General features: G+C 43.2%; 2 protein-coding genes across 2 annotated transcripts in view; one reads left to right on the plus strand and one right to left on the minus strand.

Annotated features, from left to right (window-relative positions):
- LOC135378490 (sulfhydryl oxidase 1-like) overlaps positions 1-12,350 on the plus strand; it is a 157,867-nt gene extending 145,517 nt beyond the window's left edge. The window contains exon 11 of the mRNA XM_064611544.1: positions 11,204-12,350. Within this exon, the coding sequence (XP_064467614.1) occupies positions 11,204-11,380 (177 nt within the window). The 3' untranslated portion in view covers positions 11,381-12,350. The remainder of the gene's footprint in view (positions 1-11,203) is intronic.
- A 2,533-nt stretch (positions 12,351-14,883) lies between these two features.
- LOC135379646 (uncharacterized) lies at positions 14,884-16,392 on the minus strand. Its single transcript, XM_064612472.1, has one exon. The coding sequence runs from the start codon at positions 16,390-16,392 to the stop codon at positions 14,884-14,886; it is 1,509 nt and encodes a 502-aa protein (XP_064468542.1).
- Positions 16,393-16,681: the final 289 nt, after the last annotated feature.

The raw sequence follows: 16,681 nt of genomic DNA on the forward strand, positions 1-16,681 counted from the left end.
TTACAACATGCATAGACATGCAAAGAGGAGTCATGCACAAAAAGTACAAGTTGAAATATATTTATTAAAGCCAATAGTGCTGGGAAATGTGCCAGTTGTAATGCCAACTGTGATGCCAATCAGGTGAAGGAGAAAAACCAAGCCGAAAAACCTTCATGACCTGTACCAGAACAAATAAAAACACAGAGACAGTACATGTAAAGAATATACATATTTTATTCGCTATTAATATTTCAAGTAATCAGATTCTGAAAGAAAACATAATATCAAGAATCATCACATTGCTTACCAATTGTTCACTTTGGGAGCCCCGCACCAATGACGCGAAAGATATCTTATTATTATATGGAACTACATTCTCATTCAATAATACGTACAATACTGCGGCCACACTGGATAATTTCAAAAAGACACATTTTAATATCAAGAATCATAGTCCCATTGTAGCAACAATAATTCGAAAGAGAATCTAATATCATATTCTACTTTCAGTAATACATACACTGAGACGGCAGTGGACCCCAATAACCTGAAAGAGGATCTTATTCATTATCATAATTTACTTTCATTAATACATACAATACTGCGGCCACACTGGATAATGTGAAAAAAAGAGACATTTTAATATCGACAATCATACTTGAATTATAGCAACAATAATCTGAAAGAGAATCTTACAGGATTATAACTACAAGTGCTGATAGATGTATGTAATTAATTGTGAACGCTGATTGCCACTTGGAAATTATTTTATAAATATACGTTTGTGTGCCGTGTGTTACGCAGATTACGTTCTTAGAAATGTAGACTTCGCCTGCACATCATGCTTGTAAAATCCTCCATTTGCATCACGGCATTTGATAATAGATTCCTTTCAAGATATATTGTCAAAAGATGATATAGACATACTTCGAATTATACATTTTTCGTTTGCTCAAGTCCAACTGTTTGAGAAATATACATGCATTGTGGAAGTTTATTCATGAAATATGATTCCATATGATAATTCTTACACACAGTGTGGAATATTTGTTTCCTTAGCGATCACTGTTCTCAGTCTAGCCATGCTAAATGCAAAGGGTTTTTCATTGTGATGCGTAGAATTCATTACAATGATGACAAAGATTACATTTATTATTCCAGTTATATGCTTGTTTATTCCGATATATTACAATTGTCCTATTCCCATCTCTGAACTTTTCGTTTGTTGTCTTGATTGATGAATTCAGAATGTATTACATAATGATGTCTTATTATTGGTCGCTTAAATCCAGCGTTGTTTAATGCAATCGATACGTTGCCGCCGCATTTGTATCGCTGCAGCAACTTGCACTTTGTTGCGATGAACTTGAACAATCTCTTATTGATATTTCCTTTCTTTGTATGAAGATTCTTAAATGGCGTACAAGACGGTATTAGACGAAAATCGTCCGGTGGTTCACCGCAGTTGATATGTTCGTTGAGTTTTAATAAGTGATGATACATCAGACCTTGCACAACAATATTGAACTTCTGCTCTTTCGACATCGTTGCAAGAACTGGAAAATAATTGCGTTGCCGTGGTAGTTGAACATATCATGTGATAGGATTATATGTACTTTTCATCTCAGATATGTGTACTTTCAACAAATCCGTAATGAATCGTGCGATATAGACCGCTTGTAGATGATTATTTGATCTCACTACTTTCTTGATGAATGCAATGTCCATTGCAATGATTACAATTACATCTGGTCTAGTGTACTTCAATTCTTCGTTAGCAAACCTAAAAAACTCCGCCATCAATCCCAGTGGCCCTTCCGACGTTGATGTGCAGATATTTTTATTGTAGATGTTTAGATTGTAGTTTAAGTATTGTAGATGCGGCACATAAATTCTTGCACCTTCAATTCCGTAGTTTGTACCATATCTCCGAATACGACCTTGTCTAGGACGTATTGAAATGCAGCGATAATGGAATCATTTCGCGGCTCTTGTTTTTTTTAGCAGTTTTTTATCACATCTTCCCATGACTTATGGTAGCTAGTACAAAATTTGTCCATCTCTTCAACGTGGAGCAATTGTCACTTCTGTTTTCAAGTGCGCGTCTACACTTAATTAAAATCATATCTATGCTCATTTTATGGATATTGATTTACAAAAAGATATGATGAGTAAGAAAAAAATGTTTGGTTTCAATTATTCTATGTACAATACCACGCTAGAACCCTCCCTTCCATAACTTGATGTTGGTGTTGGGGTCGTCGCGGCTTTCATCCATCACTCACTTTATCGCTTGAACCCACTACAGGTTTTCCGGGAGATTTTAATCCAAGTGCCAGCTAAATTAATCCAGGTGCCATTTCAATTAATCCGAGTGCCATAGAAAATAATCCAGATGCCACTCAAATTAATCCTATATAAATGCTTGGGGTGGTAGACACTTTGCGACAAAGGTGGTAGGGTCGACTACGCGGAACCCATCTTTTTGCGACTCACGTATGTCCGAGTTGCACGACATGGCAGATACCCACTATTGTGGGTTATGGCAACTGTTTGCGACAACTTTCGTCATGCCGAGTATGGCCTGACCTTTTAGGACTTCACCATGTCGCTGCTGTATGGAATGGTGACTTACGACCATTATTGACTACAAAGCCGTTTTGCCACAATTTTGATGAAGGCGGTTATGGCGTGACTTTTTGGAGCTTCCTCATGTCAGAGCTCTATGACATGGTTGTTTAGGACCATTATCGACTACTACTACGCCGATTTGGGGCAACTTTGGTGATCCCGAGTGCGGCGTGTCGGAGCCGTATGGTGTAGTGCCTTATAATCATTATTCACAACTACACCTTTTCGGGACAATGTTCCAGAGCAGGCAGTGGCGTGACTTTTTGGGACTTCCTCATGTTAGAGCCGTATGACAGGCTGGTCTACGACTATTATTGACTACTCCACCTTTTTGGGACAATTTTCGTGATGCCATTTTCATGATGCCATTTTGTGATGCCATTTCGTGATGCCATTTGTGATGGTATGGTCGTTTACGACCATAACTGGTAATTGCGCCATTTTTGAACGACTTCTGTGATATTGGGTGTGGGGTGACTGTTTGGGTTTTCGTCATGTCACACCTGTGTGGCGCGGTTATTTACAACCATTTTTGACCACTACACCTTTTTGGGACAATTTTTGTAATGCTGGCTACGGCATGACTTTTTGTGGCTTCCTCATGTCGGAGCTGTATGGTATTGTGGTTTATGACCATTACTGACTGCTACACCTTTTTGGCACAACTTTCGTAATGCTGGTTACGGTGTCCTCCCTTCACCGACTAGCCTGAAGAGGCAGTCACATATAACCAGCTCTTACTGCAGACACCTTTTAGCATGCATCCCGACCAGTTGAAAACTGCTGATTCATTTTTGCAACGAAATAGGCATCCAGCTGAAAAGTGACGAAAGTCAGCTCTGACTGGGAACGTATAAGTCGTGAATACTGGTCAAACTCTTTTTCAGAGCACGCACGGAAAATTGTGTTCATCGCATACATTCTAAACATTTAACATTATTTGTCCGCCGGAATATGCTGGGGCACTACTCTGCACCTATGTCGTGCCAACGAGAACCAGCATTACGAAAATTGTCCCAAAAAGGTGTAGAAGTCATTAATGGTCGTAACTCACCACATCATACAGCTCCGGCATGAAGAAGCCCCAAGAAGTCACACCGTAACCAGCTTTACGAAAATTGTCCCAAAAAGGTGTAGAAGTCAATAATCGCCGTAAACCACCATACCATGCTGCGCCGACATGAGGAAATCACTAAAAATTGCAGCATAACAAGCATTACGAAAATTGTCCCAAAAAGGCGTAACACTCATTAATGGTCGTAACTCACCATATCATACAGCTCCGGCATGGGGAAGTCCCAAAAAGTCACGCCGTAACCAGCATTACGAAAATTGTCCCAAAAAGATGTAGTAGTCAACAATGGTCGTAAACCACGATACCATACAGCTCCGACATGAGGAAGTCCCAAAAAGTCACTCCGTAACCAGCATTACGAAAATTGTCCCAAAAAGATGTAGTAGTCAATAATGGTCGTAAACCACGATACCATACAGGCCTGACATGACGAAGTCCCAAGGAGTCACGCCGTAACCAGCATTACGAAAATTGTCCCAAAAAGGTTCAGCAGTCAATGATGTTCATAAACCACAATACCATACAGGCCTGACATGACGAAGTCTCAAGGAGTCACGCCGTAACCAGCTTTACGAAAATTGTCCCAAAAGGGTGTAGTAGTCAATAATCGCCGTAAACCACCATACCATGCAGCGCCGACATGAGGAAATCACAAAAAATTGCGACATAACAAGCATTACGAAAATTGTCCCAAAAAGGCGTAGCAGTCATTAATGGTCGTAACTCACCATATCATACAGCTCCGGCATGAGGAAGTCCCAAGGCGTCACGCTGTAACCAGCAATACGAAAATTGTCCTAAAAAGGTGTAGCAGTCAATAATGGTCGTAAACCACGATACCATACAGCTCCGACATGAGGAAGTCCCAAAAAGTCACGCCGTAACCGGCATTACGACAATTGTCCCAAAAATGTTCAGCAGTCAATGATGTTCATAAACCACAATACCATACAGGCTTGACATCACGAAGTCTCAAGAAGTCATGCTGTAACCAGCATTCCGAAAATTGTCCCAAAAAGGTGTAGAAGTCATTAATAGTCGTAACTCACCACATCATACAGCTCCGGCAGGAGGAAGCCCCAAGAAGTCACGCCGTAACCAGCTTTACGAAAATTGTCCCAAAAAGGTGCAATACTCAATAATGGTCATAAACCACCATACCATAAAGCTTCGACATTTAGAAGTCCCAAAAAGTCACGCTGTAACCAGCATTACGAAAATTGTCCCACAAAGGTGTAGCAGTCAATGATGGTCATAAACCACATTACCGTACAGGTCCGACATGAGGAAGCCACAAAAGGTCACTCCTTAACAGCATTACGAAAATCGTCCCAAAAAGGTGTAGTAGTCAATAATGGTCATAAACCACGATATTATACAGGTCCGACTTGACGAAGTCCCAAAAAGTCACGCCGTAGCCAGCTTTACGAAAATTATCCCGAAAAGGTGGAGTAATCAATAATGGTGGTAAATAACCGTGCCACACAGGTGTGACATCACGAAATCACAAACAGTCACGCCACACCCCGTATCACAAAAGTCGTCCGAAAATGGCGCAATTATCAGTTATGGTCGTAAACCATCGTACCATCACGCTGGAAATGGCATCACGAAAATTATCACAAAAAGGTAGAGTAGTCAATAATAATCGTAGACCAGCATACCATACAGCTCTAACATGAGGAAGTCCCAAAAGTCACGCCTGCTCTAGAACATTGTCCCACGAAGGTGTAGTTGTGAATAATGATTGTATGGCACCACACCATATGGCTCCGACACGAGGAAGTGGCAAAAGGGCACGCCGCAGTCGCACTTGGCATCACCAAAGTCCTCCCAAAACGGTGTAGTAGTAGTCAATAATGGTCCTCAACAACCATATCATACAGCTCTGACATGAAGAAGCTCCAAAAAGTCACGCCATAAGCGGTTTCGCCAAAATTGTGGCAAAAAGGTTTTGTAGTCAATAATGGTCGTAAATGACCGTTCCATACAGCGGCGACACGGTGAGGCCCTAGAAAGTCACGCTATGACGAAAACTGTCACAAACAGTTGCCATAACCCACAACAGTGAGTATATGTCATGTCATGCAACTCTGATATATGTGACTCACAAAAAGTTGGGTTCCACGTAGTAGACCGCACCACCTATGTCACAAAGTGTCTACTATCCCAAGCATTTATATAGGATTAATTTGAATGGCATCTGGATTATTTTGTATGGCACTTGGATTAATTTAAATGACACCTGGATTAATTTGTTTGGCACTGGGATTAGTCTAGCTCGCACTTCGATTAAAATCACCGGGAAAACCTGTAGTTGATCTTGTTTATTCATTGAAATGCCAAATTTCTGTTCAGATTCTGTGGTGTATTCAGGCTGCTTGCTTAGAAATGATTTGTCTGAATAAATTATCGTTTTGACTTCGATTTATATTCTATGAGTTGGGCATTATGTATGCATGATGTATTAATTGTGTCTGTCGATTTCCTCTATAGGAAAACTCGGAAATATTTCTCGCTTGCTTAGAAAGTTATTGCCTGAAATAATTATCTTGTATTTGTTTCAATTGATCACTCGATTGACATCAGTAAATATAATCTGAGTTGGGAGCGCCTCATATTTCTCAGTTGTGTTTCACATTTGATTTTTCTGTCTTCTTCATCTATATAGAACTTTCTGTTGCAAGATATTACAAAAATTGATGTAATTAAATTTGTGTCCCGTTTTTGATGATTGAGTATTGTTGCTATCATTTAATAATTTGAACTTTCTCTACATGTTCAGTAAAAAAATATTGCCTCTGTACAAACTTAGCCGACTATGTCATCCACTTTGACGAGAGACTTCCGTTTCAAGGAAAGGATACGAAAAGATAGTGATCCCCACGAATAATATCGGCATCTATTTGCGCTGCAGAATAAAATATATTACCTTTGTACTATCTTATCTGAGCTCGAGAGCGCCCTGCTTGCTGGAAGAAGGAATATAGCCCCTGGTTCATCTATATAGAACTTTCAAGATATTACAAAATTGATGTAATTAAATTTGTTTCTCATTGTTTTTGGTTCAGTATTGTTGTTATTGTAGAGGAGCTGGTGTTCCTCTACATTAGTCCTGACCGGCGATGATGGAATGTCCCAGCGGGCAGATCTCTGTATTGGCAGCGGGCAGATGGACGTAGCCTCACGCTAGGACGGTGCCGGTAGAACTGGCTGCCAGGCGCAGTGGCACGCGGCAGCAGAGGCAGGTCGTCGTCGTTGTCCACGGGCCGCAACATTACTTCACCCCTCAGACGCGGAGCGGTGCATGCGGTTGAGGCCCGCGTCGATACCATGAAGAGGAGAATGAGGACAACTCGTGGATGGTGGACGACTGGACACACAGCTTGTGATTGTGTGAGTTGATGCAGCAGCAGCGGGATGGCACGAACAAGACGGATGCGATCCTGGCGGGTTCCAGTGATGAGATGTCAATGCTGAGTGCTTGGATGCTTGAGTGGTTGCTGATTGTGCTGAGTGGCTGCTGAGGGCGTGCGCTGAGTTGCGTTGAGTGATTGTTGCTGAGTGGGCGACAGTACCGCGACCGGAACGAGAGCGTGAATGCTGGTTGTCGCCAATGAAATGCCGGGAAGGACCATCGTGAAGCAGGTGGAGGCCGTAAACTGGGCTTGCTGTGGTCTCCCTGCGGGTCCCTGGTGGAGCAGTGGTCCCGCTGGGACTTGCCTGCTAGAAGGTGTTTTGCAGCTGGTTCGCCGCCGAAAAATTTAGGATGATGAATGGCCGAATTACGCCGAACATGGTGTTCGTTGTTCGGGTCACCAAATGTAGAGGAGGTGGAGTTCCTCTACATGAGTCCCGACCGACGGTGATGGTATGCCACGGAGAGGCGATGGCGGTGGTCTATCTCCATGGCCGTGCCGGTGGAACTGGCTGCCAGGCGCAGTGGCACGCAGCAGCAGAGGCGCGTCGTCGTCGTCGTCGTCGTCCACGGGCCGCCACACTATCATTTAATAATTTGGACTTTCTCTACATGTTCAATAAAAAATATCACCTCTGTACAAACTTAGCTGACTACGTCATCCACTTTGACGAAAGACTTCCGTCTCAAGGAAAGGATGCGAAGAGATAGTGATCCCCACGAATAATATTGGCAACTATTTGCGCTGCACAAAAAAATACATCGCCTTTGTATTGTCTTATCTGACGTCGAGAGCGCCCTGTTTGCTTGAGGAATGAAAAGGAATATAGCCCCCAACACTTTGAGTGATAAAGCATGCGCAGTGCTTTGACCGTATAGACAGAGAGATAATATGTCTCCGGGCTTCGAAGAAAAAACGATATCTTCTCATGGTGCCTGATGTTGGATGTCTCCATCAAAGTATGGTTTGAAGCGTTCGTTAGAATGAAAATTGTATTGTGTTCGATTAGAATAAGTCACGAAGATGATTTTATGATGATTCAATTATAGATTATTTCCTCTGTTATTGTTTACGTGGCAACGCTTAGAGTGTTCCTGTGTTCATCAGCGTTAAGTCTGCTATTCACAGTATTAAATTCGTCATGTTTCTTGTTTTGATAGATTGTTTCGCTATTGCGTGTATCTGTTGTTTACGTGTTGGCTAAGAGTTGCAGGTTTGGCTCTCTATTAATGCTAGCTGTTGATTGTGATGTTTCTGATTATTTCCTTATGTCTATGCTATTCACTTAATAAATTGATTAATTAAAAGTTATGTATTGTTGGAATAATCGACTTATCTTCCCTATTGCGCTCGAAATCTTCATAACTGTCACAAAACAGGCGTACGCCTCCCATCTTCAACAAATCAGTGCAGATATTATTGGAGCTGGTTGTTGGCTAGGTGCGTGCTACGGGGTGAAGTCATTTTTTTTACATATTTTCTGTGTATGATTCATAAAACAAAGTAAGGTTTGTAGTGTCTCTTAGAACGAAAATTGTATGGTGTTCGATTAGATTAAGTCACGAGGATGATTTTGTGACAGTTAAAATGATTATTCTCCTCTGTTGTTTTGTTTAAGAATATCTTCTTTGATTAAATGTGGGTTACAGAGTTTATTTCCTCTTGTGTTTGTGTCGTTCGTGTCCCATGGACTTCCAGGGTATCTGCTGTTCACAATTAATTACATACATCTATCAGAACTTGTAATTAAAGCTCCACTATGGTGGTCACGTATAGGAATATTAGACTTTTTATAATAAAACTTCAAATTTTCATTGTAATCGTATTGGGTAAGAATATCTTCTTTGTAGTAGTATAGATTTTATTTCCTCTTGCGTTCGTGTCGTTCTTGTAGTTCGTGTGCCATGGTCTTCCAGGGTCTCTGCTGTTCACAATTAATTACACACATCTATCGGCACTTGTAGTTATAATCCTGTGGGATTCCCTTTCAGATTATTGTTGCTATAATTCAAGTATGATTGTTGATATTAAAATGTCTCTTTTTTAGTCACATTATCCAGTGTGGCCGCAGTATTGTATGTATTAATGAAAGTAAATTATGATAATGAATCAGATTCTCTTTCAGATTATTGGGGTCCACCGCCGTCTCAGTGTATGTATTATTGAAAGTAGAATATGATATTAAATTACATTCTCTTCCGAATTATTGTTGCTATAATGGAAATATGATTGTGGATATTAAAATCGATCTTTTTCAAATTATCAGTGTGCCGCAGTATTGTACGTATTATTGAATGCGAATGTAGCTTCATATAATAATAAGTTATCTCTCAGGTCGTTGGTGCGGGGCTTCCTAAGTGAACAATTGGTAGGCAATGTGATGAATGTTGATATTATGTTTTCTTTCGGAATCTGATTACTTGAAATATTAATGGCGAATAAAATATGCATATTCTTTACATGTACTGTTTTTTTTTTCTATTTATTCAGTTACAGCTCGTGAAGATTTTTTGGCTTGGTTTTTCTCCTTCACCTGACTGGCATCACAATTTGCATTACTATTGGTACAATTCCCAGCACTATTGGCTTTAATAAATATATTTCAACTTGTACTTTTTGTGTATGACTCCTCTTTGCATGTCTATGCATGTTGTAACCTCGCGAACAACCCTCCACACACGCTCCGCCCGCCGATAAGCGGGAAAAAATACGCGAACGGACGAGACGCGACGGTGGCGGGGGTTTCCGGCATTTAATGTTGCCGTAGTTTCTACCCCTACTGTTACTACTGAGGCCATGAGACGCCAGACGCCAAGAGAGTGTCGGTTATCCCAGCAAACGCTTGGCAGTTTCCACACGACACCACATATGTGCACGCACTCTCAGAAAGCAGGGCCCGTGTAACATTTGACGAACAATATGCGTCAATATAGCCGTAAAGGACTGATATTGCGACGCAACGCCTCAGTTTAGCCGTCAGAGCGAAATCTTATGCGTCAAAATATCAGAGTAAATCGTGTTCCCCATGCCATTTACGCATAAAGGACCTTTACGCTTACAGCGGGCACGTTGACGGGTACCATGAATAAAACAGCTTGACGGATACAGCGTCAGCCGTTTTGTCGAAATTTACGCTTACTAACGGCAAAATTGGATGTAAGCGTAAATTTATCCGTTTCGTTTCTGAGAGTGTAGTGCAGTGTCTCCACTAATAACTAGTGTACATAATTTTTATGTCAAGCTGCAAGAGGCCAACAAGTACCAGCAAAAAAGTCTAAACAGAAAGAAAAGGACATCATCTAAATGTATTAACAGGATTCCATTTCACACCGAATTATAAGTTGCAGAACGTTACGTTGGGATTGGCAGGCGTTATTTTTCATACTGCAACACTACATCGAAGGTGACACATAACATAGCTTTAGCATATATTTGGTTTTTCACTCTTCGCGCCTTGTTTCTCAAAATAATTTGAACGACAATGGGCATTCATGCATTCGCAAACTACAGACACGAAGCAGCAGCACATCGTCACTTTCGTTGAAAATGTTAACTGTCCGTGATCTCACGTTCTCAAAAGCAAGGCACATAAATGTTCCAAGGACTTGCACATTGCTTATCGTCATCCAAAGACAACTAAACACATCTATCATTTACTTTCCACTCATTAACCGTCCAGCCGTCCACACGCTCCGACCGCAAACAGTGAAACGTAGCAACATAGCACAGCGGCCGCAATGTAAAGGGTTTTCTGCCGGCGCGCTAACTGGAGGCGGCGGCGCCAGATCTGTTGTACAGATACACTGTAGTACAGGAGCGGGTTTGGAAATACGCTCTCCGGCACGCAGCTGACGCCCTGTCCGCTTCCCTTTCCACGCTTGCGCGCGCACCTCTCACTCTCTGTTTTCCTCCTATCTAGCGCGGAGAGGCGAGCCGTTTTTGTTCCACGGACACGGGGATCTCCAGTAACCTTCCTGTTAACAGCTTCCGCTCTAAAATGTTTAAATGAATATCTATCGAATAAAGAAAAACATCACGCATATCTTGTGTCGTAGGAGAGAAAGAAAGACATAAATTCTTGTCCATATGTGCGCAGGTGAACGCCCGCCTTGCAGGAGACAAGACAGAAGACCCCCAGAGGCCAAAGGTGGCCTTTCCACCCGTGTTCATGTGTCCTCAATGCAGGAAACGGGACCGATGGGACCAGGGATCGGTCCTGGTCTTCCTTCAGTGTTTCTATGGCCCAGGGAACCTGGTACAACCATCCACGTAGGAAACACTGACGTTCACAGAAACAGGATAAGACCAGTCAACGCATCTTAAAGGGACTATCGCATCCGTCCCGGTCGATTCCGAAACTGTAGTGCTTTTTCATTCCGCGTTCATCACTGATAATAACGCCGAAAATCCGACGCGAATTGGCAGCGTCGTTCCTGTGTAGTTTGATATAAAACTTGGCAAGAGCAGACGACGCATTCCTGGATTCCCTTTCTGGAAACGCCACGCGGACGAGGCCAATCACTGCGCGCCCTTTGACATAGAGAATACCAATCACGGAGCGGCCGGAGGGACCTTGGTAGCCTTGGCAACCGACTGACAGGCGGGCGGGCGAGGCGGAATGCTAGGGACGGCGTCTTCTCTGTTACCGGCTCGCGGAATGTTGTTTCTGGTTAACGTTGAACGTGTCCGTACAGCCAGGAGCGTAACGCCGAGTTTCACGTGACATGGTTACGTCTGCACTCACACTGGTAAGCGAAAGTCAGCGTATTTACCGAGGACTTTTCACTTAGTATAGTGCGATGCGAACGCCAAGCAGACGATCTCGGAGACAATCGCCAGCGCTGCGCTCCCATTCGTGCGCCTGGCTTACGTCATCATCGTGTTGGCTGCAGATGGAATGCGGACCTTTAAAACTCGTTTACTTAATATGTAAGGTGTTTTCGGAAGAGAAATTTGGCAAAGTGGACTCTAAAGCGATGAGGAACATTACCCTGTCAGTATCATACATACGTTCCCGGATGCGATAGTCCCTTTAAACACCATATCGGCATGCACCACCACCAACTACAACAGCTACAGCAGTGTCACCCATTATCCATGTTACGCAGTTATTCATGTTACGCCATCATCCGTGGTACGCACTATGCACCATGTAATACACGCGCTTACAGCCTAGCACCAATATTGTGCTTGCAACCAGGGGAGCCTTGCAAGGTGGCAAAATAAAGAGTGGAGTGTGGAGACGTCGGCGTGATTCCTCTATTGCATATCCAACTACACAGCAAGAAGATACATGACGACGGTTACATGTGGTGATTCATCATCCGAATTGCGGTACCCGACCCCATTACATGGCTTTACGTGAACGCGTGGGTACAGAATGAATGGACACCACACATCCAAAAATAAGGGTTGAGGCAATGTACATTGTAATCATAACCCACCGAGTGGACATTGAACACGCTGTACACACAATGTACAGTGCTGGACAAAACTTTACGGAACACGCTCCGGCATTCGTTCCTCAAAGTGACACTCTAGCCGCGAATGGTGGTGATGATGATTTGTTTTGTTTTTTTTTGCGCAAAAGCTACTAGGGCTATTAATGCGCCAAACAACACGGTAATGTGATGAACCCAGTTAAAAATTGAAATGCTCATATTAAAACAACTTGGCTAGTGGTGGCTTAAAAAAAATGAAAGGGTAAGAAAAGAGCTCACTGTAAATTCACAGTTTGTTAAGATATCCAATGTTCTTTAAAAAATTATGTACTCCAGTAAAAGGAACAATAGCCTCATCAACCAGCAAAAGAGCTAGATGAAGAGGTAAAGAGTAACCATAAAATTCAGTGAAATGACGCTGACGATAACTTTCGTGTAATGGGCATGTAATTAGAATGTGTTGGACAGAAAGGGGCTCTCTGCAGCGCACGGACTCAGGTGGGTCCTCCCCACGTAGCAAAAACCCGTGAGTCATGTATGTGTGTCCAACCCTTAACCTGCACATTAAGGCATCGTCTAAGCCCGGTAGAAATTCCTACAGAAATTTCCTACAGGTTGTTATAGGATGTTGCGGGATGGCATAGGCCCTGTAGACACCTACAAGTTCCTATGGCTCATCCTACAAGTCCCTACAGCAGGTGTATGTGGGTACCTGTAGGTATGCATGGGTTAAAGTGGGGCACAGGTCGTACTAAGATACCTACAGGTTCCTGAAGGAACTCGTGGGGTATGTATATATTTGCTGCCCTAATGCTTAAAACTCATAACTGAACAAAGCTGTGCAGCACAAAGAGGAGGTGCATCATTTTTGATAAAGATTACAAGTGAATTTGAATTTGCTGACTATAAATTAGTCATGGTAATGCAATTCAAGCTTGAGTTTAGTGTTCATCATGAAGGTGCAAAGTTCTGGATAATCAAACAATGCATGTCTGGCCAGATTTTTTAATTATCCATGTTTCACAATTCTGCTACTCCAGCTCTCGCATCCTACATGCACAAAATTGGAACACAACATATAAACCAAATGCCACAAATAAATACATCAACCAACTACTTCACCACGTCACTCTTGAGCAGTAGGACTAAAGCTTACACTCTACGTGTACAAACTTAGTTGACAGCATTGGGCAAGACTTCCTCGTGATCTTGGTGGGACACAGTGACACCCAGCTATGACAGCAGTCCTCTGAAGTGACATCCCATAGTCGTGCTCAATTCAATTATACTTGGCCACAGACTGACAGGCGTTAAAGGGACAGTCTCGTACAGATAGGTAGATTCCAAAACTCAACCAAAGTTACGCTTACGAACACAGTGTGGACATGATCATGAACGTTCCTTTCAGAGATGAGGAGCAATTGTTCAGACATTTGTATGTGAATGCGTAGAACAATCACGCACTAGCAGACGACGGATGTTGAGGTTAGAAGCGCCTTATTCTCCACAAAACGTCACGATATAAGTGGTTGTGGCAACGATGATGACTAGTCGAGAGGGACAGTCTTCCCGACTTGTTCCCTGTTGTTGGGGGCAAAAGTCAAGCGTCGACCATCTCAGGTCAGCATCCATCACAGGGATTCTTGTTAAGTAAGGACATGAGCAGATTTACGACGGAGTTTTGAGCCATTGACGTCCTTTGTACCTTTGACGTCCTTTGTATGGCCGAGTGGGCTAAGGCGTCCGCTCATTGGTGGCAACCATGGTCGTGCTGTAGACTGGGAGGTGGTGGGTTCGAATCATACCGCCGGCTGTGCTGTCTGAGGTTTTCCCTGGGTTTTCCGAAGACTTTCCAGACGAATGTCGGCAGTTCCCTCTGAAGTCGGCCCAGGACGCACACTAATCCCCCTGTCCCCCACTCCTTCCTGCTGTCCTCTCTCCGTCTGTCCACATCTGTACACCGCTCATAGCCAGAGTTGCTTCGCGGCGCTAACACGCAATAAAAAAAAAGTAATGCGACGTCCTTTGTGCACCTGAAGAAAACGATGGGGGACCCTAGGTCCAAGCAGCAACAGCTGTTCCCTGCTCTGTAAGAGCAATGACGTGGCAGTGAAAGGGACCAAAGGTGTGCCACTCTGAAGAACCGTTCTGATCCTGAAATTTCCAATATTCCATTTTTGAACACGGGGAATCCAATGGTTGCGTTTTCCGCGAGACTGTCACTTTAAGCATCTTTGTAACTAGTGCAATGCTCTGCATAAATTGAATAATGGCTATGAACCACATGCCAGTGCCACAAACCATTTGGAGCCATACTTCAGCTCAACCAGAATTTCTAGTTGATCTCATGAGTATTTGCAACGTTAGATACGTAACTGATACCATCAATAACCACATTTATAACCTTACAAGATATTGCACTCACTGGAACGACCTTCAACGAAGAAAACTGCCCCTTTGTGATGTGTCCACCATGAAAAAAGGAAGCTTCGAATGGCACAAACTCACGGATTAAAATAGCAGCAACCTTATGTGAATTTTCACGATACACAAAGATGGACTGAATTTCTCCGAATCCTCCATCATGTAAGGCAACTGTAGTGCCATTAGTTCTCTTTGGTAGCTTGTAACTAGTGCTGTGGTACATTGTGCTGTTAAAGACCATTCTGTGAAAAAACAAGAAGTTGTCAGGCGATCTACCAAGAGCTGACCGAATGCAATTCCTCTCAGCTGACGTGCACGTGGATGCCCTCCCTCTGCCCAACAGAACAGCACCAGAAACATGCTCTGCAAATGATGCCACTTTCTTGTTTTTCAGTAAGCTCAAGTAGGATCGTAGTACGTATGATCCTCTTAATTGCACATAGGAGAACACAGCTTGTTTCAGCATTGCCTTTGCTAGCACCTGTTCTGCTACCCCCCTGTTTCCTTTAACAAACTTCACAAGCACTCCGTTGAACGACTCAAAAACAAATGTTGAATGCGTCCATAAGGGTCCCCATCGAGCAACATCCTTTGCCAAATGCGGAAGAAGGTGCACATTGAACACCATACAGTAGTCGCCATAAAGCATGTTGTACTTCACAACAAACTCACTCAGAAGGTCTTGTGCAACATTCAGGTCTGCTCCTTCCACAGTGTCTTGCAAAAGAAGAAATACTGCACGCACAAGCAATGAAAAGTGCATGAAATACCGTCGGGGTAATATGCCACCCAATACTGGTAGTGAATAATACAGAAGCCAGGAGCGATATTCCTGGGCTTTCCAGAGCTTCCTTTCAGAGATACCACGGGGGAAGCGTCCAGTCGTTGACGGGGGCCTGATCTTCCCCATTCTTCTGTCAATTAGGCTCAGAGCAGAGGGTGCCCCAATGTAGAAGTCTTCGCTGGAATACTTGCTGTCGAACCAAAGCTTAGTCAGAGTTCTCGTTACACCTAGAAGGACACTATGTAAATAATCAGGAACAAATGACTCAATGACGTCAAATCCGGGCAGATTCATTAGAACTGAAGGTCCTTTGTGGCCAAAGCAGGTTGTGTTCATTTCGGATGAACGGTACATCATCTGCACGGCTCCCGCTGAATCTCTTTCTTGATAAACGTTCCTTCTGACTGGATACCTGACCTCCCCATTGACAGTCACACCAGGATGAAGGCACCAAGGGCATCCATAAAATCCATTAAATTTTATCGTGTTCTGCAGAAGAAGTCTTGCAGCCGAGTCAACACTGCAGCAGATGGCAAAAGCCTTGCTCACAACTTCAGTGCCATTCTGAACCCACTTGAAGCCACGTTTTGCAAGCGCCTTGCACTGCTCAACGAAACTTTTTAGGTACACTTCCATCTTCGGCTCTCCTTTCCACCAGCTCGCTCCCCTCGCTCGCTCGGCTCTCCAAACCAGACACCACAAAGCAGCACATTTCGAAAGCGTTCAAAAATTGGCAGCTCGTTGATGATCAACTGTAATGGCCATATCGAATAATGCTTGCTCTTGAACACAGGGCATCCATCTGTGTTAAACGTGAATGATATGTTCAGTGGATTCCCAAGAAAACTGAAATCCTGCAGCAAGTTTCTGTAGTAGGTTCCATCGTATATGTCGGAGAGATTGCCATCCGTCCTACTGTACCTGC

This window comes from Ornithodoros turicata, chromosome 1, assembly GCF_037126465.1.
Source record: "Ornithodoros turicata isolate Travis chromosome 1, ASM3712646v1, whole genome shotgun sequence".
Lineage (NCBI taxonomy): Eukaryota > Metazoa > Arthropoda > Arachnida > Ixodida > Argasidae > Ornithodoros > Ornithodoros turicata.